General features: G+C 46.6%; 1 protein-coding gene across 1 annotated transcript in view; it reads right to left on the minus strand.

The window, feature by feature from the left end:
• The window catches only part of lrba (LPS responsive beige-like anchor protein), a 981767-nt gene that overhangs the window by 900823 nt on the left and 53200 nt on the right, over positions 1-27744 (minus strand). The window contains 3 exon segments of the mRNA XM_038791976.1: positions 11352-11447; positions 11821-11921; positions 21854-22085. Coding sequence (XP_038647904.1) covers positions 11352-11447; positions 11821-11921; positions 21854-22085 — 429 coding nt within the window.

The following is a 27744-nucleotide window of genomic DNA, read 5'->3' on the forward strand; positions in this document are numbered from 1 at the left end:
GCAGAGAAGCTGGACTCGAACGGAGGACTGGGGAATGATGTACATAGTCCGGATGCTTTGTCCTCCTTGATATCCTTTCGCTTTTATTGGTTGTATTTGATGATGCCTTTTCACTGTTCTGCTTTTTCAATTTTTGGGACTGTTATTTGTTTACTTGGGTGCTTTTTTGTTTTTTTTTCCACTGGAGGGGGGTTGGGGAGCGGTTTGCGGTCCTGTTGGGTCATGTGCCCGTCTTTTCCCGCGTGTTGGGTCGGGGGGGGGCGGGGTTTGGGATGGAAGCATGGGCTTTCCTCCCGTGCTGGAGAAGCAGTGGGCGGGGCCGGCACTGGGTTTGGGGGGGGGGGGGGGGGGGGGGGGGGTGGAGGTTGTGTTGCATCGGGGGGGGGTCATTGGGATGGCGGGAGCAGACGGGGTCAGCAGGAATCGGCTGACTTACGGAAGTACAATGGAAGGGGTTACGCAGCTAGGGGGGGCCCTACCTTTGGGGGGGGGGGAAATGGTGGAGGGGGGTACCGGGTTGCTGCTGCAGGGGCCGAAGGGGAACTGCTGGTGATGGGGGGGTTGGGAGGGGGGTCTGCCACCATGGGGAACGGGCCTGGGGGGGTTCTGCGGGCACGTGGTGAGCCGAGGGAGAGCTATGGCTGACCGGCGCAGAGGGAGGGGGAAGAGCCCCCAGATTCGGCTGGTCACATGGAACGCGAGGGGGCTGAATGGGCCAGTGAAGCGGTCGCAGGCCTTGGCGCATCTGAAGGAGCTGGGTGCGGACGTGGCTATGCTCCAGGAGACGCACCTTAAAGTGGCGGATCAGGTGAGGCTGAGACGAGGCTGGGTTGGACAGGTATTTCACTCGGGGCTAGATGCAAAGAATCGAGGGGTGGCGATTTTAGTTGGCAAGAGCTTGTCGTTTGTGGCGTCGAGTGTGGTGGCGGACAGCGCAGGTAGATACGTAATGGTGAGTGGCAGGCTTCATGGGGAACGGGTGGTTCTGGTTAATGTGTACGCCCCCAACTAGGATGATGCGGGCTTCATGCGGCGAATGTTGAGCCGAATCCCGGACCTGGAGATGGGGGGCTTGATCTTGGGAGGGAATTTTAACACTGTGTTGGACCCAGCCCTGGATCGTTCGTGGTCAAGGACGGGTAAGAGGCCGGCGGCGGTCTCAGTGCTGAGGGGGTTCATGGATCAGATGGGAGGGGTAGGACCCTTGGAGGTTTTTGAGGCCGGGAGGTAGGGAGTTTTCCTTTTTCTCCCATGTCCACAAGGCCTATTCCTGGATTGACTTTTTTGTCCTCAGCAGGGCGCTAATCTCGAGTGGTGGGGACGGTGTATTCGGCGATAGCTTCGGGAAGGATCAGCGCCTGCTCTGGAGGTTAGATGTGGGGCTTCTCTCGGAGGAGGAAGTACGTGGGCGGGTCCGTAGGTGCATAGAGGGGTATTTGGAAGCCAATGACAACGGGGAGGTGCAAGTTGGGGTGGTCTGGGAAGCGCTGAAGGCGGTGGTTAGAGGGGAGCTGATATCTATTCGGGCGCACAGGGAGAGGGCGGAGAAGGTTGAGAGGGAGAGGTTGGTGGAAGAAATGGTACGGGTGGACAGGAGGTATGCGGATGTCCCGGAAGAGGGGCTTTTGAGGAAGCGTCACAGTCTCCAAGCGGCGGTGCGATATACTGACCACCCGGAAGGCGGAGGCGCAGTGGAGGAGGGCGCAGGGGGCGGTATATGAGTACAGGGAGAAGGCAAGCCGGATGCTGGCCCACCAGCTCTGGAAGCGGGAGGCAGTGAGAGAGATAGGGGGAGCCACAGATGCAGGAGGGAACCTGGTGCGGAGTGGTAGGGACATTAATGGGGTGTTCAGATCCTTTTATGAGGGGCTGTACCGGTCGGTGCCCACTAGGGAGGTGGGCAGGATGGACCGCTTTCTGGATAATCTGGAGTTCCCAAGAGTGGAGAATGAGCGGGTGGAGGGTCTGAGGGCCCCAATCGAGTTGGAGGAGCTGATAGAGGCGCTGGGGAGCATGCAGACCGGGAAAGCAACGGGGCCTGATGGAGTTTTACAAGAAATTCTCAGATCTGCTGGGCCACAACCAAAACGGGGAGGTCTCACCCTCCACGTTCTGGGAAGCGCTTAAGGCCGTACTAAGAGGGGAAATCATTGCCTTCAAAGCGCAAAGAGATAGGGAGGAAAGGGTGGCTAGGCAGAAGCTGGTCGACTCCATACTGGAGGTAGACCGTAAATACTCCAAGGCCCCGACCGTAGAGCTCCTGGCGGAGAGGAAAGAACTACAAAGGAACTTTGACCTGCTCTCCACCAGGAAAGCAGTGCACCAACTCCGCCAGGCGCGCGGGACCCTGTACGAACACAGAGACAAAGCCAGCCGCCTGTTGGCACACCAGCTGAGAAAGCAGGCAGCCACCAGAGAAATTGCACAAATCAGGGGTACCGGAGGCACGTTGGAAACAGAACCAGAGAGGATTAACAAAACCTTCAAGGCCTTCTACTAAGAGCTGTGCACCTCAGAGCCCCCAACGGGGAAGGCTGGGATGAACCTGTTCCTTGATGGACTGGACATACCAGTCGTGGGAGAGGACAGAAAACGGGACCTGGAAGCACCACTAGCACTGGGAGAGATCAAGGACAGCATTAGCTCCATGCAGACGGGGAAGGCGCCGGGACCGGACGGATTCCCGGCGGACTTCTACAAAAAAATCCGCGATAGCGCTGGCCCCGCACCTACGGGAGATGTTCAGAGACTCGCTAGCTAGGGGCACACTGCCACCCACGTTAGCACAGGCCTCAATCTCGCTGATACCCAAGAAAGACAAAGACCCAACGGAATGTGGGTCATACAGACCCATATCTCTGCTGAATGCAGACGCCAAAATACTGTCCAAAATCCTAGTCAAAAGGCTAGAAGACTGTGTACCTGAGGTGGTCACAGAGGACCAGACGGGCTTCGTCAAAGGTAGACAGCTTACCTCGAACATCAGGCGCCTGCTGAATGTGATAATGACCCCCTCCGGGGAGAGAACACAAGAGGTGATCGTCTCCCTGGACGCAGAAAAGGCCTTCGACAGAGTCGAATGGAAATACCTCATAGACGTACTGGAGCGGTTCGGGCTTGGAACAGGGTTCACCGCTTGGGCAAAGCTCCTATACAACACTCCTATGAAGAGCGTACGGACCAACAATACCAACTCCCCGGGGGGGCTGCCGTTCAAACAACCCCGACACAAATAGCCCATGACTGGAAAGGGATCCACAAATGGAACCTCACCAGCCTGACGGAGGAAGTAAAATAGGACCTGCAAAGATGGAACACACTCCCACCCTCCCTCGCGGGGAGAGTCCAGACGATCAAAATGAACGTACTGCCCAGGTTCCTCTTCCTGTTTAGATCCATTCCGATCTACATCCCCAAGGCCTTTTTCAAAGCGCTGGACAAACTTATCATGGCATTCGTATGGGGGGGTAAAAATGCTAGGATCCCAAAGAAGGTCCTACAAAAAACAAAATCCAGCCCTCCCGAACCTACAATTCTACCACTGGACGGCAACAGCCGAGCGAGTAAGGGGATGGATTCAGGAGCCAGAAGCCGAGTGGGTGTGTGCGGGTTCGTTATGGGTGTTTGTTCACATGGTTTTACGCTTATTTCTTTTTCTTGTTAATTTACTGTTTGTGTATTGGAGGGGAGGGGTTACTGTTTTTCTCTGTTGTGAAAAAATTTGTTGTTGAAAACTTGAATAAAAATTATTCCAAAAAAAAAGGAAGGACAAAGCCGCAAGTGACAGTCTGATGGCAAGCTAAGGCCCAAAACCAAATTGTAAATAAATGCCTATAAACATGTGCCTCGGCCATATTGGGGAATGTAAAATATGTATGTCGGTTAAAGGGGGCGGCCACAGTTGTTATTATGAAGATGCTTACCTGTAAATATACATGTTAATTTTTGCGTGTTTTTTTTTCTAATAATTTGTAATTTGTTGGATATAAAATATGAAAACTCAATAAAAAAACATTTCAAAAAAAAAAAGATCTGCTGGGCCCGCTGCTTGTGAGGACCCTGAATGAGGTGAGGGCGGGGAGGGCTTTGCCCCCGACAATGTCTAGAGCAATAATCTCACTAATCCTGAAGTGGGATAAGGATCCCCTCCAATGTGGGTCTTGTAGGCCGATCTCGCTCCTCAACGTGGATGCAAAGTTGTTGGCCAAGATACTGTCCAGGAGGGTGGAAGATGTGGTCCCGATGGTTATACACGAGGACCAAACGGGGTTTGTGAAGGGGAGACAGCTGAATGTTAATGTGCGGCGGCTGCTCAATGTTATGATGATGGCGTCGGTGGATGGGGAGGTGGAAATAGTAGCATCGATGGATGCGGAGAAAGCTTTCAATAGAGTGGAGTGGAGCTACCTGTGGGAACTGTTGAGGAGATTTGGGTTTGGTGAGGGATTCATTAGCTGGGTGAGGCTGCTGTATAGTGCCCCAGTAGCGAGTGTGGTGACGAATGGGAGGAGGTCGGAAGACTTTTGGCTGTCCCGGGGGATGAGGCAGGGAGGTACCATTTCTCCTTGTCTCCCCTGCTCTTGACGTTAGCGATTGAGCCCTTGGCCATGGCACTGAGGGACTCGAAGAACTGGAGGGGGACATTGCAGATCCGGCGGGGGGGATGCCAGAGGTGCTGAAGGTACTTGGGGAGTTTGGGGATTTTTCGGGCTACAAGCTCAACGTGGGGAAGAGTGAGCTGTTCGTGCTGCACCCGGGGGACCAGGAGAGGGAGATAGGAGAGCTCCCGTTGAAGAGGGCGGTGAGGAGCTTTAGATATCTTGGGGTCCAGATAGCTAGGAGCTGGGGGGCCCTGCATCGGCTAAATTTTTCGAGGTTGGTGGAACAGGTGTAGGAGGAGTTTAAGAGGTGGGACGCGTTGCCACTCTCTTTGGCGGGTAGGGTCCAGTCAGTAAGATGACGGTGCTCCCGAGGTTCTTGTTTCTCTTCCAGTGCCTCCCCATATTGATCCCGAAGGCTTTTTTTAAGGAGGGTTAACAGGAGTATTCTGGGGTTCGTGTGGGCACGCAAGACCCCGAGGGTGAGGAGGGTATTCCTGGAACGAGGCAGGGAGGTAGGTGGGTTGGCGTTGCCCAACTTGTGTGGATACTACTGGGCTGCAAATGTGGCAATGATCCGTAGGTGGGTGATGGAGGGGGAGGGTGCCGCATGGAAGAGGATGGAGGCGGCGTCCTGTGTGGGCACGACTTTGGATGCGCTGGTGACAGCCCCGCTCCCACTCCCCCCGGCAAGGTATTCTATGAGTCCAGTAGCGGTGGCTTCCCTCAAAATTTGGGGACAGTGGAGGCAGCATAGTGGGGGAAGTGAAGGCCTCAGTGCGGGCCCCAATACGGGGCAATCACCGGTTTGCACCAGGGAGAATTGATGGTGGGTTTTTGAGTTGGCATAGGGCAAGCATCAGGCAGATGGGGGACCTTTTCCTCGATGGGAAGTTTGCGACTTTAGAGGAGTTGGAGGGGAAGTGGGGTCTCCCCCCTGGGAACAATTTTAGATATCTGCAGATTAGAGCGTTTGTTAAGCGGCAGGTGGCAGAGCTTCCGCTACTGCCGCCTAGGGGGGGTGCAGGATTGGGTGCTCTCGGGGACGTGGGTCGGCGAGGGTAGGATCTCGGCAATTTATCAGGTGGTGCAGGAGGAGAAGGCCTCGGTGGAAGAGCTGAAAGCGAAGTGGGAGGTGGAGCTAGGGGAGGAGATCGACGAGGGGACATGGGCGGACGCACGGGGGAGGGTGAATTCGTCCTCTTCTTGCACACGGCTCAGCTCGATTCAGCTGAACGTGCCGCATAGGGCACACATGACTGGGGCCAGGTTGAGCCGGTTCTTTGAGGGAGGGGACAGATGTGGGAGGTGCTCGGGGGGGCCCGGCGAACCATACCCACATGTTCTGGGTGTGTCCCACGTTGGAGGGGTTCTGGAAGGGGGTGGCGGGGACCCTGTCCAAGGTGGCCGGCTCCAGGGTGGAACCGGGCTGGGGGCTCACGATCTTTGGGGTGGCATCGGAGCCGGGAGTGCAGGAGGCGAGAGAGGCTGGCATTCTGGCCTTTGCGTCTCTAGTAGCCCAGGCGTAGGATTCTTATGCAGTGGAGGGACGCGAAGCCCCCCGAGCCCAGAGGCCTGGGTTAACGACATGGCCGGGTTAATCAGGCTGGAGGTGGTCAAGTTTGCCCTGAGGGGGTCGGTACAAGGGTTCTTCCGGCGGTGGCAGCCCTTTCTCGATTTTCTGGCGGAGGGTTAGAGGGTGGTCAATCTCAGCAGCAACCCGGGAGGGGGTTAGGGATCTGTTAAGGGGGTTTGTTTTTGTGACTGTTTGTCTGCTACTTTCTTGTTTTTTTGTATTGTTATTAATTTATTGCTTTGTATTGGGGGGGGGGGGGGGGGGGGGGGTTCTTTCTGTTTATTTTTATACTCTGTTTATTTTCTTGTTGGGAGAAAATTTGTAGTTGAAAAATTTGAATAAAAATTATTTTTTTAAAAACAACCAATGGGCAAGGATTTAAGTTAATTGTGAAAAGGATTAGAGGGAAGCTGGAGAGAGATTTTTCTCCCAGATAAATGTGGTGGGGGTCTGGAACTCACTGACTGAAAGAATGGCATAAGCAGAAACCCACATTGAACTTTAAAAGTATTTGGATATGCATGTGAAGTGTGGTAACCTACAAGTGATGGAAAGTGAGATTTGACTTGGTAATGCTTTTTCAGTTGGCACCAACACAATGGGCCTAATGACCTCCTTCCATGCTATAAATTTCCTCTGCTTCTAATCCAAAAAAACTCACCCAGTAACCTCTCTGGTTAAGACAGTAAGAAGTGGAGTCATCCAGACAACGATGATCCTGGAAGAATTCATCGATGTTGAACTGGCTCACCTCTGGTGAAATTATACTGTAACTGGCTTTGGTTCCCCTTGGTTGGAGAGGGTGAAAAAAATGCCAGTTACTGCCACAGTTGACTGTCATCCAATGATCCTTGTTGGAAACATAAATGCACTCCCACCAAATAGTTGCCAACAATCAGTCATAGGTTCACAGGTGAATAGTCACGTGGGAGCACCAGTGGGTAATCAAAGCAAGGATTTCCAAGAGTTTAGCGCAATGGGAAAAAAAACCTTGGAATGTCTTTCTTCTTAGATCAAGGAATTGCGCATATTGAGAAAGTGAAGAGATCAATTGAATTATTGTTCTTATGCAAACCTAGCTGCACGCAGGCTGTTAATTTGCTCCGTCTCCAAATTTAATTGATTTTCCCCCTATTTGCAGTGTTCATATGGAATATCTGCTTTGTAAACAGCACTGTAATTATATTAAGTTTAGAGGGTACTTATTTATGTTGCAGTATTTTAAAGATTGCATGAAGTAAGTTTTCCTGTGGTGCCTATGACAACAAATCACAGTGACTTAAAATAATTTTACTTTGTAAACATTACTTTTAGAAGAAAGCTTTAGATAATCCAAATATATGCTAAAATGTAAAGCAGAAAGCTTCCAGAACCTCATTTTGAGGAAGAGAATCCAAAATTTAAATCTAAATAAAATGTATTTTTAATTTGAATATGAAGCAATACTAAAATAATACTACATTTAAATTGCAAAACAAAGGTTAGCACTTCAAAATAGCAGTTATGGTTTGCGTCACTATAATCATACCATGAAAATTAGTCACCTATCCTCAAATATAAACCAAAATACCTCTGAACATTTCATCTGACCATAAGGCAACCACATATACTTGATATTGAGTTTTCAATTTTTGCTATGCAGCTAAAAGTGGCTTTTCACAGTAACTTCATTGAAGCCTACTCGTGACAATAAGCGATTTTCATTTCATTTCATTTCAAATTACAAAATATAGCTAAATTGATGTATTTTTGTAACTTAAATTTTTCTACCAATAAAACGTTTAGCTCAGATGGCTGAACAGCTGGTTCATGATGCAGAACAAGGCCAACAGCATGGGTTCAATTCCCGTACCTGCTGAGGTTATTCATGAAGGCCCTACCTTCTCAACACCTTGCTCCTCACCTGAGGTGTGGTGATCCTCAGGTTAAATCGCCACAATTCAGCTCTCCCCCTCAAAGGGGAAAGCAGCCTATGGTCATCTGGACTATGGTGACTTTACTTTACTTTTTAAAATCACAATGCAAAATATTTAAATGATCCTGAGATCAAAACAGAAGTCTGCTTTTTTTGAAAGAACTAGATTGAGATTTTAGATTTTTGATTTGTCACGTGTACCGAATTACAGTGAAAGGTATTGTACTGGGTACAGTCTAGACAGATCGTTCCATACATGAAAAACATAGGACATCGGATAAATACATAATGTAAATACATAGACATCGGATGAAGCATAAGGAGTATAGTTCTACAACAGTAAAGATGCGTAGAGAGATCAGTTCAGTCCATAAGAGAGTCATTCAAGAGTCTGGTCACAGCGGGGAAGAAGTTGTTTTTGAATCTGTTGGGGCGTGTTCAGACTTTTGGATCTTCTGCCCGATGGAAGATGAATAACACAGGTAGGAGAAGTCTTTAATTATGCTGCCCGCTTTCCCACGGTAGCGGGAGGTATAGGCAGAGTCAATGGATGGGAGACGGGTTCGCGTGATGGACTGGGTTGTGTTCACGACTCTGGAGTTTCTTACGATCTTGTGCCAAGCAGTGATGCAGCCACATAGAAAAATTGGTAAGAGTCAATGTGGACATGCCGAATTTCCTGGGGTTTCCTGAGGAAGTATAGTGCTTTCTTGGTCATAGCATCAACGTGGGTGGACCAGGACAGATTGTTGGTGATGTTTACACCTAGGAATTTGAGGCGATCAACCATCTCCATCTTGAATCACCATTTCCATAAAATGCCCCGCTTTGGGTCGAGCGACAGCGGAGTGAAGAGAGCTTCCAGCGCACGCAGTGGAGGCTGGATGTGGGACTGCTGACGGATGAAGGGGCATGCGAGGGGTTAAGGAAGTCTATACAAAACTACCTGCAGGTCAACGATACAGGGGAAGTCTCAGCAGCGATGGTATGGGAGGCGCTCAAGGCAGTGGTGAGAGGGGAGCCGATTTCAATCCGGGCTCACAGGGACAAGACGGACAGGGCACAAACGGACCGACTGTTAGCAGAGATCCTGCAGATTGACAGGAGGTATGCGGGGACCCTGAGTGCGGAGCTCTTGAGGGAACGGAGGAGGCTGCAGACGGAGTAAGGCAGTGGAGCAGCTCAGAAAGGCGTGGGGTGCGGTATATGAATATGGAGAGAAAGCCAGCAGGATGCTGGTTCAGCAGCTCAGAAAGAGGGAGGCGGCTAGGGCAATAGGTAAAGTGGCGGATGGAGGCGGTAACTTGGTAGGGGATGCGGCGGGTGTGAACAGGGCTTTCAGGGACTTTTATAGCAAACTCTATAGCGCGGAGCCCTCCACGGGGCCGGAGGGGATGAGGCGCTTCTTAGATGGGCTGACAGTCCCAAAAGTGGGTAGGGAGCTAGTAGAAGGGCTGGGCGCCCCGATCAGAGCTGAGGAGATATTAGAGGGCTTAAAGGCCATTCAGTCAGGTAAGGCCCCGGGGCCAGATGGGTAACCGGCAGAATTTTGTAAAAAGTTCTCCGGGATATTGGGGCCGCTGCTGGTCTAGGTTTTTAATGAGGCAAGGGCCAGAGGGGTGCTTCCCCAGACAATGTTGCATTAACCATCTCCTTGATTTTAAAACAGGACAAGAACCCTGAGTCGTGTGGGTTATATAGGCTAATCTCCCTTCTTAACGTGGTGCCAAACTGCTGGCAAAGCTTTTGACCACTAGGATTGAGGATTGTGTGCTGAGTGTTGTTAGGGAGGGCCAAACAGGGTTCGTTAAAGGTAGGCAACTGGGGGCAAATACAAGAAGATTGCTCAATGTGATCATGATGCCCCCAGAGGGAAAGGAGGTGGAAGTAGTGGTGGCTATGGACGCGGAGAAGGCATTTGACCGGGGAGAGTGGGACTACTTATGGGGGGTGCTGGGACGGTTTGGATTTGGGGTGGGTTGCATCGGCTATATCTGGCCCCGGAAGCGAGCATGAGGACAACCAGGACTTCCGACTATTCTGACAAAAAGTGAAATGCTTGTAGTTCAGGAGAGGGGCCAAGGGGACCGGCTGAGGGAGCTGCCATTTCAGTTAGTTGGGAACAGTTTCAGGTACTTGGGAACAGTTTCAGGTACTTGGGAATACAAGTGGCGCGAGATTGGGATCGACTACAGAAGCTGAACCTATCCCGGCTGGTAGATCAAATGCGAGGGGAGTTTTGGAGGTGGGATGCGCTCCCGCTGTCGTTAGCTGGGAGAGTACAGACAGTTAAAATGACAGCCCTCCCGAGGTTCTTATTCGTGTTCCAGTGTCTCCCCATTTTCATTCCAAATTCCTTTTTTAAGAGGGTAAGTAAGATCATTTTGGGCTTTGTGTGGGTGGGCACGTCTCTGCAAGTGAGGAGGATGTTGCTTGAGCAGACCCAGGGGAGGGCTGGTCCCCGATATCTGACAACCATCAGTTTGCCCCGGGGAGGTTCGACAGGAGGAGGGGGAGAGAGAGAGAAGAGGCCAAGTTTGGGTTGACGAGGGGGAATGAATTCCGGTATATTCAGGTGCGGGACGGTTTGCGCAGGCAGGTGCGATGTAGTATAGGGGGACAATTAGGCAGATCTGGGTGGGACGGGCTGTGGCAATTGCACTATGTACTTTGTTTACTCTACAGTCCTTTTGTTTTCTCGTTCTGTAATTCTACCCTTTACAATACCAAAAAATACCTCATTAAAATTGTTTATTAAACCATCTCCATCTTGGCACCATTGATAGAGACAGGGGCATCTACGACACTTCACTTCCTGAAGTCCAGCTCCCTAGTTTGCTGACATTGAGGGAGAGATTGCTGTCGTTGTACCATGCCACTAGGCTCTCTATCTCCCTCCTGTACTTGGACTCATCATTGTTAGAGATCCAACCCACAATGGTCACGTCATCAGCAAACTTGTAATGGAGTTGGCGCCGATTTTGCCACACAGTCGTTCGTGTGTGTATAGGGAGTATAGTAGGAGGCTAAGTACGCAGCCTTGCGGGGCCATAGTATTGTTGCTTATCCTTAGTGATTGTGGTCCATGGATTAGAGCGGTGACCTTACTTGAAAAATAAAACTGGAGCAAAAACACACTTTAACTTTGCAACTTTCCATTTAATTTATTGTTAGTTTAAGCCACCAACAAGTGACCAGTTTTCTTATAAAACATTAAAACCCTTTACAAAAGGACATTTGCCCAAAACTGAGCAATACTTACTGCAGCACTCTTCCCTGGGAAACTGAAGAAAGCATCAGGACTCAGTTTTTGTGGCACCTGTCTCAATATGGTCAGTAATTTCACTGCATGTGGTGGCTAGAAAGAAAATAGTTTTAAATAAAAATTGCCAAAAGTCAATCGTGACTCCTCTTGCATTCATAGATTGAGGAAAGCCAACAATAAATATCACATTGTCAGGATGGAACATTTTTATCAACAGGAATTAAAATATGCACATTAAATGATTTTTAAATGACATTAGTCTCAAATGAGTATATTATATCAATTACTGCCCGTCTTCTATATTGTGGCTTTAAATTATAGCTTCAGAGAAAAATCCATTTACAACTAAATACATTTACAGGTACATTTTCAAGTAAGCAAAATATCACTAATTTCCATATAAAATCAGGAATTGAGCTCTTCACCAGTTTTAACCACCAAATCAAAAAAGTACAACAAATGTTACCCATTGGTCTTTTTCTCCTTGCACTTTGCTAACTAGTAGCTTCAGTTCACGGACAGATATATTGTAGCTTGCCAGAACTCCTAACATATCAACCAGCAGATCTGTAAGTGCAAGCATAGATGAGTTAAGAAAATTAAATACACTAAAGTTCAGAACAAAAAGAAAATATGATGGCCCAGAACCGCAGAAGATGCACTGAGGGACTCAGCCGCCATGACCTCCAGGAAGTCCCCACACAAGATCTGTATGGGAATTGCCAGGAAAGTTCAAACTTACCTGCTTCCAGCAGCTAACACCCTGAAAAAAGGGTGTGGTGTTACGTCCCCTGACATTGCTACACTGCACAATAGAGTTCCAGGAGCCAGTACAGTGCGCATTTCTTAGTAGTCCAGAGTCAAAAGGTCAGGCAAGAAATGTAAAGTCTGGACCAAATAAAAAAGAACAGAGTGACAATTCAACCCATTGCCATTCTTTGGAAGTTCTGGCCTAACGTGATTAAATATTTGAGAGATTCATGATCTCAGAGTAGTATTAGCCATTCTGAGATAATCTGCCAGGTTTTTCCATTGGCGCAACTATAACTAGCCAATGGTGGAGCAAATGAGGACTGGGGTCCAGAGGTGGGATCTGCTCCCACTGACAGTAGCGGGGAGAATGCAGACGGTTAAAATGACAATCCTCTCGAGATTCCTGTTCATCTTCCAGTGTCGCGCCATTTTCATTCCGTGGTCTTTTTTCAAGACGGTTAATAAAATGATTATGGGATTTGTATGGGCGGGAAAGTCCCCACGGTTGAAGAGGGTGGTGCTCGAGAGGAACCATGGGGAAGGGGGGCTGGCACTGCCAAACTTTAGTAATTACTACTGAGCGGCCAACATAGCTATAAGGAAGTGGATGGTGGGCGTGGGGTCGGTTTGGGGGCGAATGGAGGCCGCTTCGTGCAGGGGGACCAGTTTGGCAGCCCTGGTTATGGCGCCCCTGCCACTCCCGCCGGCACGGTACTCCACCAGCCCCATAGTAGTGATGACTTTGCGGATCTGGGGCCAATGGAGAAGGCACGTTTGGGGGGGGGGGGGAGGAGTGGAGCATCGGTTTGGTCCCCAATTTGCGACAATCACCGGTTCGCCCCGGGGAATATGGATGGTGGGTTCCGAGCATGACAGAGGGCCGGGATTGAGAGAATGGGAGATTTGTTCTTGGAAGGGAGCTTCCTGAGCATGAGGGTGTTAGAGGGGAAATTTGGGCTGGTGAGAGGGAATGAGTTCAGGTACTTGCAGGTGCGGGACTTTCTACGCAGACAGATTCCATCAGAATTTTGACCCAGCAACAGTGAAGGGTGAGTGATATATTTCAATGGCAGCATGGTGATTTATTGCAACAACCAATTCATCCAGTTGAGGTTATCCTTTTTATCTGAGGTGAACAGCAGCTTTGGTCTAATCATAATAAAACAATAATAATCTTTGTTGTCACAAGTAGGCTTACATTAACACTGCAATGAAGTTACTGTGAAAAGCCCCCAGTCGCCACATTCCGGCACCTGTTCGGGTACATGGAGGGAGAATTCAGAATTTCCAAATTACCTAACAGCACGTCTTTCAAGACTTGTGAGAGGAAACCGGAGCGCCTGGAGAAAACCCATGCAGACACAGGGAGGATGTGCAGACAGCGACTCAAGCCGGGAATCAAACCCATTGTAAGTGAACTCAACATACTAAACTGGAATACATCGACAAAAATTTATGTTCATTCAACTGTGGCCTCCTGCAAATCCCCACTCCCTTCATCCAATATGTCCCAATTTTCAGGGTATAAATTTAGGGAAGAGTGAGTATTTTGTGCTGTTATCTCCAGGTACAGAGGCGGGAGTGGAAGGGTCGCCATTTCGGGTAGCGACAATTGACTTTAGGTATGGGGGGGCGCAAGTGACATGTGATTAGCCACAACTTTGTTAGCTAAATTTCCTGGGCCTGGTGGGGAGGGTGAAGGAGGATTTGGGGAGAATGGACAGTCTCCCTTTGTCGTTGGCAGGTCGGGTGCAGGCAATAAAAATGAATATTTTGCCACGGTTCCTGTTTTTGTGCCGGTCTTTTTGCCAAAGTTTTTTTATAATGTTTGTATTGGCCTTTTTTCAGTCTTTGCAGAATAACAATTTAACATATAGTTAAATTTTACTGATATTTACACGTTGCGACATTTCTTATTTACAAATCCCCCCCCCCCCCCCCCCCCCCCCCCCCCCCCCCCCCAATTGGTAGTCAGTTGGGGGGGGGTCAGGCTGGTCTCATCGTTTGTGTGGGCAGTGAACGTAGAGAGTATAAGGAATGCAGTGTTCCAAAGTAGGGGGTCTTGGCCCTTCAGAACCTGTTGCACTGTTACTGGGCAGTGAATGCGGAGAAGGTGTGGGGCTTGAGTAAGGAGGTGGAGGCTTTGCGGGTGCAAATGGAAGTGGGTTCTTGTAAAGAGTTGGTTGGAGCCGCTGGCAACAGCACTGCTACCGTTCACCGTCGGGATGGATTCGGGTAATCCTGTAGTGCTAGTCAGCTGAAGATTTGGGCGGCAATTTCGATAGCAGCAACTTCAAGATGAGAGCAGGGTCGAGGGTGATGCCGAAAAATGGGAATCATGGGTTTGAGCCAGGGAGGATGGATGTAAGGTTCCTGGGATGGGAGGAGAAAGGAGTAAAAAAGATGAAGGATCGGTTTGTGGAGGGACAATTCGCAAGTTTGGAGGAGCTGGTGGTAAAGAATGGGCTCCAGAGTGAGGAGGGCTTCAGGTATATTCAGATCCGGAATTTTGCAAGAAGAGTTTCCTCGAGCATCCTGATGACACCGTCCTCTTCGTTGTTTGGAGGAGGTACAGTCATTGGAAGGATTGAAGAGTGGGTGCATTTCAGCGGTCTACAGCAGGATTATGGAGGAGGATGAGGAGTCCATGGAAGGAATTAAGGCCGTGGGAGGAAGAGTTGGGGATGAGACTGGAAGGAGGTTATGGAACAGCTGCAAAGGGTTAAGAGCACAGAACAGGCCCTTCGGCCCTCGATGTTGTGCCGAGCAATGATCACCCTACTTAACCCCACGTAACCCGTATACCCGTAACCCAACAATCCCCCCATTAACCTTACACTACGGGCAATTTAGCATGGCCAATCCATCTAACCCGCACATCTTTGGACTGTGGGAGGAAACCAGAGCACCCGGAGGAAACCCACGCACACACGGGGAGGACGTGCAGACTCCACACAGACAGTGACCCAGCCGGGAATCGAACCTGGGACCCTGGAGCTGTGAAGCATTGATGCTAACCACCATGCTACCGTGAGGCCCATTAAGGGCTCGACCTCTTCTGCGAGGCTGGGGTTGATTCAGGTAAAAGTGGTGCACTTTTTAAAAAATAAATTTAGAGTACCCAATTTATTTTTCTCAATTAAGGGACAATTTAGTGTGGCCAATTCACCTACCCTGCACATCTTTTTGGCTTGTGGGGGCGAGACCCACGCAGCCACAGGGAGAATGTACAAACTCCAGAGGGACTGTGACCCGGGACCGGGATGAAACCCAAGTCCTCGGTGCCATAAGGCAGCAGTGCTAACCACTGCGCCACCATGCTGCCTCTAAGGATGAGTGGGCTGTTTGACAGGGTGCAGGATAGTTGCGAGCAGTGCGGGAGGGGCTCAGCCAATCGTGAACATATGTTCAGGTCCTGCCCAAAGTTGGAACAATATTGAGGGTCGTTTTTCAGCACCATGTGGAATTGGAGCCGGATCCCTGGAGGCCACATTCAGGGTGTCAGAGCTGCTGGAGCCGCAGGTGGGAGCAGGGACAGACAATTTGGCTTTAACCTCATTGATTGCTTGCAGGCAGGTTCTGTTGGGGTGGAGGTTAAATTCTCCCCCTCGTGCCTCGGCGTGGCTGGGGGATCTAATGGAGTTCCTATATTTGGAGAAAGTGAAATTTGCCCCAAGAGGGGCGGATGAGACATTCCACAAGAGATGGGGTTTGTTTTGTTTTACATTTTGGAGAGCTGGTTGAATTTGAATTTGAATAAAAATATTTTCCCAAAAAAATGCAAGTGGTTGCTGTCTTGAGTCATTCAGAATATTACAGGAAGTTAGCTAACCTATTAGTCTATCAATGTCCAGGGTCAATGCCACTGCAGCAAATTCACCAGGGTCTGCAGATACATAATTTGACCTTATGATTGAAGCATCAGCAGATCAATTCATCCCAGATGTATCCCAATCAATTTTTCTTTACTTGCCTTGCAGAAGACTACAGCAGGATTGACAATCTATATGTACACAACTTTATACTAACACAGCTGGACTCTTACATTGTATCTCTCGTCAAAGTACAATCTTATAGATTGGGGTGGACAAAAAGCAGCCTGTGGACCACATCCATAATGAATCAATGTGGCCTGTGCAGGAGTTCCCATTTTGGGAGCCCTGGACCTTAGTGGGTCTGTAGAGATCTTCCAGGACATGCAGGGGATACAGGGAATGTCTTGGGGAGCAAGGAATTGAGACATAGAGAAGGGAAGGAGCTCAGATTACCTGCTTTTGTCTGCGCAGTGATCTTTAAAGGGTAACAGGAAGGGATCCAAGAAAACCGAGAAGCAGTGACCAGAAGTGGACATTTTGCAAGGAGCGAATGGAGTGCGGCTGCCATTTAAGAGAGAAAGCGCTACATGGAGGAACACAGAGCAGCACAAAACATTTACAATGTAAGTAGCCTCCGATTGTCCTGATTTCTGCTCACTTTGTGTTAAACACTGGAACAAATTTAGTGGTTTAAAATGCTAGTAGGCATTGAAGTAGGTAGGTTACAAAATTCACTATATTTGGCTCTATCAAGTATTTTCATTTATCTGGCAAACATTTATGCTGATCTCATTTCAATAAGTTATTGATAAATAATCATTTCATCTCTATCAAAACACAAAGAACATTGGAGAAAATATATATATATCTAATATGTCAGTAAATGCTTGTTTTCTTATAAGTATTATTAAAATACTTCCATTTTGAATGCAGCATGTTAATATTGGATATTTGCTTATTATTGATCAGATGAAGGGGCCATGATCTAATTAACTGATCTATGAAAAGTCCTTCATATAACAAATAACACAACAAATTTTAATGGCAGCTGTTGTAAATAGGATTCATTATATGCACATGGCCCTCAACAGCTCTCCAAAACTTAAGTATCCCTCCAGCCCAAATAATTGCCCACCTCTGATGTAGATTGACACCCAAGATGACCAGATTTACTATATTATTCATACTAAGTACTCTGGCAAGATGCACAAAGACCGAGCTGCCCCCTCTACAGTGGAATCCACTTGCGCTTCAATTTCACTCAGCAGTGACCCAATAGCAACTATGAGGAAGCAGGCTGTACTTTAATCCATATAATCTATAAGGTTGGGAGGTTGGCATCCTCTTCTTCAAAGCGCCTTCTAAAAAGGAATCAAAGGCTGTCTCAGAGGTGCTCCAATTTAACAGAAAATCTCAAGAGACTATTCTGATGTAGCTTGTTTTGAATGATTCATCTTGCAAACTGGCATCAGCAGTAACTAAGCTAGTGGTCGGCAACCTGTTGGCCAGGGGCCACACACAGCCCTTCAGGATTCTGGGTGCAGACCTCGAGACATTTTGACCGCTGCCCACTGGTACAGTTGCCACATTCTGCTGGTTTCTTCCTGCGTCGGTTTTTGTCTAACAGTTTGATCAAAGTGGCGTGTAAAGCAAGGGCACATGAAGCGATATGTGTGCTGATTGCACAAGATATCAACTGTGAGAGCCATGCACTCCCTCTGCGTGCTATCAAAGCTTAAATACAATTTTTTACCACTTTGATTAATTTTATTAATATGTAAATGAGCAAGTATTTTCTATAACTCATTATGAAATATTTGGTGTGTATTAAATATATTCAATCTAATTCAGGGGGTCACGGTTAGCAAATAAGCCCAATTTCAATATTGTGGCCCATTAAGATGAAAGAAGGCCACTCATGCGGCCCACTCACTAGCTGAGGTTGCCCAACGCTGAAGCCAATTGTTGGTAATTTTGATAACCCTCAATCTCTTCCTAGGAGGCAAAAAGATATCTGGGTTTGCTTTATACTATACTTGCGCTACCTCCATGAAATGCAGCCTTAAAGGGAACTTGGGATAAAAAAGGAATTGCCCGAGAGGCCTGAATGACATCCGTCTGGGTATGGTACTTACTGTTAAAAAGTTGCTATCAAAAAGGAATTCTGTGCTACTAATTTAATAGTACCTTGGACAGTTTTGATCCACGGCGCTTGGCACCAAAGAGAACCCAGCACTAATTGATGCAGTCAAATCCCTTGTTCCTGGTCACTTGTAACGAGTCAGTATTGGTCCTTGTACTAACCGGTAACGGGGTGAATTTTGAAATACTCAGGAAGGAATAGCCAAATATTTTAGCACAGTTTTTGATTAGGGCATATGGCTTGCTGATTTTATGCGGATACAGTTTGAGAACAGCAATAAGATACATTTATATAGCACCTTGAAAGTAATAAAAGTCCCCAAGGCAGTGAGTAAGTGTTTAAACAAAATTTGAAACTGAGCTATTTGGAAATATTAGACTAGATGTCCAAAAGTTGGTCAAAGGGGCAGGTTTTCAGGAATTCTTTAAAGGAGGAAAGAGGTAGAGAGATTAAGAAAAGGAATGTCAGTTTAGGGCCTTGGCAGCTGAAGGCATTACCACAATGGTGGACCAATTAAAATCTGGAATGCTCAGGCAGCCAGACCTGGTGAAGCTCTCAAGAGAGCTGTTAGGCTGCAAGAGATCGCAGAGATATGAAGAGTGAGGCCATGGAGACATTTGAAAACACGGATCAATGGCGCATTGTGCTAAATGTTAGAACGCTAGTAGCATATCTCAGCTTCATGCTTCATTGTGCTCAATTACTTGCGTTCATCTTTACACAGGGCCAACTGACAGTTATTAGGATATTGACACGAAAACAATATTGCAATTGCACTGGAAGTGTGCCAATCAATAGCAACACAATAATTCAAGGATACAAACACTGGGGGTAAAAAAATAAATTAGATTTGTTTTTTAAAAATTGATCACACAAACTGGGGAACACTTTAACGGGATACCTAATATAATAAACTGAAATCTTTACTAAACAGGAAGAAAACAAAACTTTTAAAGCTTGGAATGAATAACCATTGCTTTGCCTCATGACCTCAGACGTTATACCATGCAGAGGAACACATGCACACTTCCCACGTCCAGTGCCATGGAATCTGGTGTTCTACACCCGCATTCCCCAAACCAAGCTGAATTTATTTAACTGCTTAATGAAAACATTTTGTACACTAAACTAACCCCCAGGACTTGACTTTTTCCATCCGAGGGTGTTAAAGGAAGTAGAGGAGCACACTGTAGATACTCCAACTTCCAGAGTTCCCTAGATTCAGGAGTAGTCTCCTTGCATTGGAAAAATGCACGTGTCACCCCACTTTTTAAGAAGGGTGAAAGGGAGAAACCTGGGAACTACAGACCAGTTAGCCTAACATCTGTGGTGGGGAAGCTGCTGGAGTCTATAATCAAGGATGTGGTAACTGAACACCTTGAAAAATTTTGGTTGCAGGTGTCGCAGTGGTTAGCACTGCTGTCTCACGCGCCGAGGGCCTGGGTTCGATCTGTGTCTGCGTGGGTCTCACCCTCCCAAACCCAAAAGGTGTGCAGGGTAGATGGATTGGCCACGCTAAATTGCCTCTTAATTAGAAAAAAAATTGGACACTTTAAATTTATTTTTAAAAAAAGAAACATTTTGGTCGATCAAGGCAGGCTAGTATGGATTTGTTAAAGGAAGGCCATGTCTGACTAATCTTATTGAATGTTTTGAAGAGGTGACTGAAGTATTAGACAGGGGAATGTCTATGGATGTCATTCATATGGACTTCCAGAAGGCATTTGATAAAGTCCCACAGAAGAGACCGTTAACTAAAGTGTAAGCACACAGAAAGCAAATTCTTGGTACAGTTAGGAAATTGTTCAGTGGTAGGCGACAGAGAGTGGAGATGATGGGTGATTACTCCAACTGGCAGGAGGTGACTACTGGTACCACAGAGATTGGTGTTGGTGCTTCAATTATCCGCACTGTTCATTAATGACTTGGATAATGGCATAGAAAGTCATATATCCAAATTTACGGATGGTACAAACTTCAGTGGCATTGTAGGCAGCCTAGATCAAAGTTCTTCAAAGTCAGGGGCGCAACTCGTGGGTGGGTCTCGGGCGGGTGTCGGGAGGGTCGCGGAGCCGTTGTCCGAGGCGCTCCCGATCGCACAAATCCCCTCGCAGGAGCCGGCTTTTCATAACGCAGCCGGCAAGCAGCCGCAAACATGTTTTTTAAAAAAAGTCGGCCGCATTGCGCATGCGCCGATCATCGTGTGCGCAAGCGCATTCTGCGAACATGTTATAAAAAGTAGGCCTCATTGCGCATGCTCCGATTATCTGGCACGCATGCACAGTGCAGCCGCTATTTTTTTTTTTTAAACGGTTGCAACTTTTTGTTTTACAAGTTCTGTAGTGGTTTTTATTCATTTAATTTTTATTTTTTTCATTTATTTTATTAATCTTTTTTTTTACAAGTTCGGGGGGAGGGGGGGTTTATTTGATAAAAATTTACAGGAAAAAAATGCAGAACTGGACAGATGGAGATTCCATACTTTCTGACACCCGAAGGCTTCACCTTCATCCAACAGGAGGAGCGTGTACAAGGGCCAAAGTGACCCAAAAACATTTCCTCCATCTTCGTCAGCAGCAAACAAGGTAAAAGAAAATGATGGGTCGCGCAGGTCGGCCGGTTGGTAAAAACGGGTCCCTGGAAAAAAAGTTTGAAGAACACTGGCCTAGATGATAGCAGAAAATAGTACAGAGATATTGACAAACCAGGTGAATGGGCAAAATTAAGGCAGATGGAATTTAACGCAAGCAAAATGTGAGGTTATCCATTTTGGACTAAAAAAAGATAGAGCAGTGCAGGTTCTAAATGGAGAGAGGTTAGATACAATGGATGCCCAAAGAGACTTGGGGTTCAGGTGCATAGGTCCTTAAAATGTCAGGAAGAAGTGCAAAAAATTATCAAAAAGGCTAATGAAATGCTAGCTTTTATATCTAGAGGACTGGAATATAAATCACAGGGGTTATACTGCAGCTAAATAAAACCTTGGTTCAACCCCACTTGGAGCACTGAGAGCAGTTCTCTGCACCACATCTTAGGCAGGAAATTTTGGCCTTGGAGGGAGCGCATCGTGGGTTTACAAAAATGATACATGGCCTACAGGAGTTACATTAGGAGGAGAGATTCCTAAAATTAGACCTGCTTTTGCTAGAATTTAGAAGGTTTTGGGGTGATATGATCAAAGTATTCAAGATATTAACAGGGAAAGACAGAGTAGATAAAGATAAACTATTTCCACAGGTTGGAAATTCTAAAACTAGGGGGCATAGTCTAAAAATTAGGGCCAAGCCGTTCAGGAGAGATGTTTGGAAGAACTTTTTCACTCAAAGGATAGTCGAGGTTTGGATCTTTCTCCCACAAACAGCACTTGAAGTTGTTCTGTTGTTAATTTTAAATCCAAGATAGATAGATTTTTGTTCAGCAAAGATATTAAGGGATATGAGACAAAAGGCAGGTTCATGGAGTTAGGTCACAGATCAGCCATGATCTGATTAAATGATGAGACAGTTTCGAGAGGCTGAATGGCCTACTCCTGTTCCCATGTTTTTGTTCCTTAACTGGTTAGGATAAAAGAATGTTGAAATAACTAACCTGCTGGAAACCATGTGATTGTACAATATAAATAAATCTGTACCAATTGGCATACAACCACTTTACTGAAAAAATAGCAAAAAGCAAACAATAAGCTATAGTGAAGCCAAACATTCATTTGACATCTTACGGTATTGCATTCTCACCTCAGCTATGTAGGCTACACCCAGGAAAAACACATTTTTTTAAAAATGCCTTACCTGCTATCATATTGTTAACTTTATCAATTCTCTTGAGAACATGTTCAATCAAACCAGCATCTGTGCAGGCCTGTAGATTCCGAATACTTTTTTTCAAAATTGCTGTGAAAATACTCCAAACTTCAGCCTGGCATGTCACATCACAGTTGTCCAACAGTTCCACCATGCAGGCAATACTTTCCATATCTTGGATGATGAAATTCATCTCCAAGTCAAATTGTCCTCCTACAAGCTTTAATAAAAAAATATTGTTCACAAACTGTATGACAAACGCACAATTCAATTTTCATGACAAAGATTTACTCTGGAAGTATCACATGTGCATGTTTGTATGCTGATCTATTTGTACACAGTAAATTCATTTCTTGAAGGTTATGACATCTGCAAAAATAGATTTACAAATTGAAAAAATAAACTATATTGAAGCATCCAAATTATGGCACAATGGAAAATTTGATTTTCTGTATTTTTGCCTACACTTTTCCAATATTTAAGCTAAAATTTCAAACTGGTGGCTCGCTCAATTTTCATTACACAGGTTTCACAGAACCAGTCACTGAAATAAGGTTAACTATTAACTATTGTAAACAATGACCATAGTCATACTGTATTACCCTCCTATCAAATGCAGTGTTTATGCCAAGTTTTAAAGCTATAAAGTTGAAAAGATAACCCAATATCCATCAGGATTTAAAAAACTTAAAGAAAAGCTTTCAAAAATTAAATAACCAGCAATATGGTCATCATATCACAGAGGAACATAATAGAAATAAATCAGGCAGTGTTGGAAATACTCAGGCATTCGGGCAGTACCTCTGGAGTGAAACCTTCAATGGTCATGCAATCGCCCTAATGTAAATGAAACCACATGGTAAGCACTGAACAGATTATACTATCACAGAAATTGTTAATGGTGCATGAGGCACTTTGGCCCATCGTGCCTGCCCCAGCTCTCCAAGCAAGCGATGTGTTGGGTAAGCTGGGTCTGCGAGGACTGCATTTACTGTAGCAGTGAGAGAGACAGGCTTCCAACACTTGAAGAAATGCAACTCTATTTTATTGAACTCTTAACTACCATACATAGAACATAGAACAGTACAGCCCAGAACAGGCCCTTCGGCCCTCGATGTTGTGCCGAGCAATGATCACCCTACTTAAACCCACGTAACCCGTATACCCGTAACCCAACAATCCCCCCATTAACCTTACACTACAGGCAATTTAGCATGGCCAATCCACCTAACCCGCACATCTTTGGACTGTGGGAGGAAACCGGAGCACCCGGAGGAAACCCACGCACACACGGGGAGGACGTGCAGACTCCACACAGACAGTGACCCAGCCGGGAATCGAACCTGGGACCCTGGAGCTGTGAAGCATTGATGCTAACCACCATGCTACCGTGAGGCCCCGTACTTTAACGTACATACTTTAACTATGGGTTGACACTATGCTGTGTTGACTGGAGACCTGAGGCTAACCTGACCAGGCTATCTTACTACCACATGGTGTATGTTCTAGTTGTTGCTAACGGGCTCTGACTGTCTCAGAGGCTGGTTCCCAAGAGAGCGGGGAAACTCGCGCACTCTGGCTTTATAGTGATTGTGTCCTGTCTGGTGATTGGCTGCTGTGTTCTGTGTGTTCATTGGTCATCCTGTGTGTCACTCAATGCCTGTCTGTGCACCATGATATACTTGTGTGTATATTATGACAGCAAGCATCATGACTTAGTGCCATTCCCTGCTTCTACTCTATACCCCAGCACATTATTTCTTTTCAAATAATTATGTAATGCCCTTTTGAATGCCTATATTGAACCTGCCGCCACCACTCTTCAGGCAGTGGATTCCAGGCCTGAACAACTCATTTTAAAATGTTTTTTTCTCACATCACATTTGCCATTTTGAAAATCAGTTTAAATCTGTGCTGTCTCATTCTTGGTCCAATGAGCGGGAATAGTTCCTCCTGATCTACTCTGTCCAGCCCCCTCATGATATTGAACATCATATCTCTCCCAATGCATTCACATCCTTCCAATAGTGTAGCACCCACAACTGTACACAATATTCCAGCTCAGATCTGTGATGATAGGTAGACTATCATCTGTATATAATATTAGTTGACCATCATTATCTGTATGTGTATTGTAAGTTATATGTTTTACTGTTGTAGTTCTGGCATCCGATCAGCATGTGGCAAGAGTATGCAGGCACAGGCACATGATATGGATGCACCATGTGTTCCAGGAGAAGGTGTTAGTAAGGAGTTTGTAACAGTCGCATATTAGAGTAGCTCTGTAGTATCTTAGTGCAAGTTAGTGTTAGACCTTTATTTCCAATTGTATTAATCTTAGACATTATAGTAATACTTTAGAGTAGTGTTAGTAATAAATAGTTTTGTTGCAAAACAAAATCTAATGTTCTTTGTTAATACTACCATATCAAGATTTAACATGAAAAAAAATGAAAATCGCTTATTGTCACGAGTAGGCTTCAATGAAGTTACTGTGAAAAGCCCCTAGTCGCCACATTCCGACGCCTGTCCGGGGAGGCTGGTACGGGAATTGAACCGTGCTGCTGGCCTGCTTGGTAAGCCAGCGATTTAGCCTTGTGAGCTAAACCAGCCCCTAGCATAATCAAAAAACATTATTACATGATACCTAGGAGTGGGTGTTGAAGAAAGCAGTTAGGGAAAGTTAGATACATTGAGAAGACACAAGAAAACAGTCGGGACACTCGGGAGAAAATCGGCTGTAGAACAAAATACTACAGTAGTCCCCCGTTATACCGCGCTCCGCAATACAGAGCAGCCGGCAGTGTCAACTTCAGCGGCCGGCTGATTGTTTCAGTGAGAGAGCAGCTTCCCTCTCCGGATCAAAGTGAGCCGGCCGCTGAAATTGACACTGCCGGCTGATTGGAGGGAGAGAGCGGCCGGCTCACTTTGATCCGGAGAGGGAAGCTGCTCCCTCACTGAAACAATCAGCCGGCCGCTGAAATTGACACTGCCGGCTGATTGGAGGGAGAGAGCGGCCGGCTCACTTTGATCCGGAGAGGGAAGCTGCTCTCTCACTGAAACAATCAGCCGGCCGCTGAAATTGACACTGCCGGCTGCTCTCTCCCTCCAATCCAACTTTTAAGTTGTAAAAAATGCAGCAGTGCTTGTTTTAATTAGATCCACGATGGGGGTTTTAAATTTATTTAAAAATCTATGCTAGCGCTTCCCATTGTGAGTCTACGGGGGTCTGACCTCTTCCCCCCGCCCCCCGTAGACTCACAATGGGAAGCGCTAGCATAGATTTTTAAATAAATTTAAAACCCCCATCGTGGATATCGGCGGCTCGGATGCAACGCGGGTGGCTGTCTTGGACCCCAACACCCGCGTTATAAAGGGGGACTACTGTACCAGCATTGTCGAAGCAGGATGGAAGCTTTGAAGACTCCTAACCAACTGTTCACGGCTGGTAATGTAGATGTGATCTGGTGCTTTCAAGCAACAGCACACTTTTAACGTGCAGGCTCTTGGTCTCCATGAAGCTTCAGACGAGAGAAAAATTGCGCTCCAAATAACATTAGCCGGTCCCCAATCAATTGGCTTGTACAATACCTTTCAATTTGCTTCGGAGGAACACACGAAAAACTACGTAAAGATTATCGAGCAGGGCAGCACGGTGGTGCAAGCTGTTAGCACAATTGCCTCATGGCGCCGAGGTTCCAGGTTCGATCCCGGCTCTGGGTCACTAGCCGTGTGGAGTTTGCACATTATCCCCGTGTTTGCGTGGGTTTCACCCCCACAACCCAAAGATGTGCCGGATAAGTGGATTGGCCACGCTAAATTGCCCCTTAATTGGAAAAAATTAATTGGATACTCTAAATTTATTTTTAAAAAAGATAATCAAGCAATTTGATAACTATCGCTATCTTCAAAAAAACGAATAATTCGAGCGCTACATGTTCAGGATGGGACTGCAAAAATCGGGCAAAACATTTGACTGTTTTGTCACGGATCTTCGTCACAAAGCACAACCTTGCAATTTTGCAGACCTCCATGAGACATTTAGAAAAGACCAAATTGTATATGGTTTACAATGTGATAAATTACGTGAGCGAGTGCCAAGGGAAAGCAATTTAAAAATAGCAGATGTCATTAAAATCTGCACAACCAGTGAGAGCACTAAGGCAGATCACCGAGATCCCAACCAGTCAAAGTGGTGGGAAAAAAGAGGGCGAGACCGACGCCATCTTTGCTCTGTCGCAGCAAAATCAGAAACGTGATCAGAGGGGCGGGCATTTAAAAAAATGTTAGAAGTATTTTGTGCCGGAGGTACGGCAGAACGCACGGACCAAGTAAATACCCTGTATTCAGCAAAACTTGTGCCAGATATGTCAGAAAAAAATCACTTTGCGCAGCAATGCCTATTCAATGAAAGGAGATGGCAACCAAAGAGCGCAAATGTAATAGCCAAGGCTACAAAAATTAGCGATTCCTCAATTATACAAAGTGCCGCCTTGAACAAGCAACATGAAATTAATGACGACCCCATTGACCTTGAAGGTTCTCTCTTTGTGAACATAATTGATGAAAATGCTGGGTGTCAAACAGCACAAAAAATTCAGATGGTGAAAATAGGGGATGAGTGGACTACACCACATAAAATGAGTAAGACTATTTATAAAAGTCAAGTTAGACAACAGATCTCGCGTAAGCTTAATTAACAAAGCCGACTTGGTGAAGTTGAAAATTAAACCGAATATCCAAAACACAGATCGAATCATGGACGACTATAATAATTTATTTTTTCTAATATCTTTAGTAAGGCTTACAGTAACACATCAATGAAGTTACTGTGAAAAGCCCCCAGTCACCACATTCTGACACCTGTTCGGGAACACAGAGAATTCAGAATATCCAATGCACCTAACAGCACGTCTTTCATCTTTGTGGGAGGAAACCGGGGCACCCAGAGGAAACCCATGCAGACACGGAGAACATGCAGACTCCACACAGACAGTAATCCAAGCCAGGAATTGAACCTGGGACCGTGGAGCTGTGAACGAACAGTGCAACCCACTGTGCTACCGTGGGGAAAATATTAGGATTCTAGGTGCTTGTAACCTACAAACGAAAGTTAAGAGGAAGAAATATTTTATCGTTCATAATAGTTCAATCAAGAACACCGTTATTGGGCACAGACGCCTGCGAGCAGTTACAACTGGTGAAGCGTATCTACAGCGTGGTACAACAGTCACACAGTGCCGCCATTGAGCAAATAATAAGTAGATTTAATAATAGGTTGCTGTGTGCAGCTCCTTCGGCCAGCATAGGCACCAATTCAAAGAATTTGGGGTTGTTTTGGCTACATAGGCGGACTAGAATATTGGCACATGAGCCACTGTCGATTGCCCTGAGAGGAACTGTTATAGGTGGGGTGGAACACAAGAGTATCCTAGCATGCATATGACCTTCTGCTATAAGTGAGGGACCCGGGACCAGTTATGAGGCATATAATGGGTATATTGAAGAGCTTTGGCTCTTCCTCATGATACAAGTTAAATTTAAGCAAAAGTGGGTATTTTGTGGTCAACACCTCTGGGAGGGGGTTTGCCTTTTCGCCTTGCTGGGACTAGCTTTTGGTATTTGGGGGTCCAGGTGGCTCCGGATAGGGTGCGGCTCCATAAATTGAATTACAACAACCTAGCAGGTAGGGTCACGGTGGATCTGCAAAGGTGGGATCGACTTCCACTGTCCTTGGCGGGCCGGGTTCAATTCATTAAGATGAATATCTTGCCGAGATTTTTGTTTTTATTTCAGTGTCTTCTGGTATTCTTACCCAAGTCTTTTTTTTCCCCGGGGGATTGAGCGGCTTATATGGGGTTTCATCAGAGTGGGGGAAG

Source organism: Scyliorhinus canicula, chromosome 3 (assembly GCF_902713615.1).
Source record: "Scyliorhinus canicula chromosome 3, sScyCan1.1, whole genome shotgun sequence".
NCBI lineage: Eukaryota > Metazoa > Chordata > Chondrichthyes > Carcharhiniformes > Scyliorhinidae > Scyliorhinus > Scyliorhinus canicula.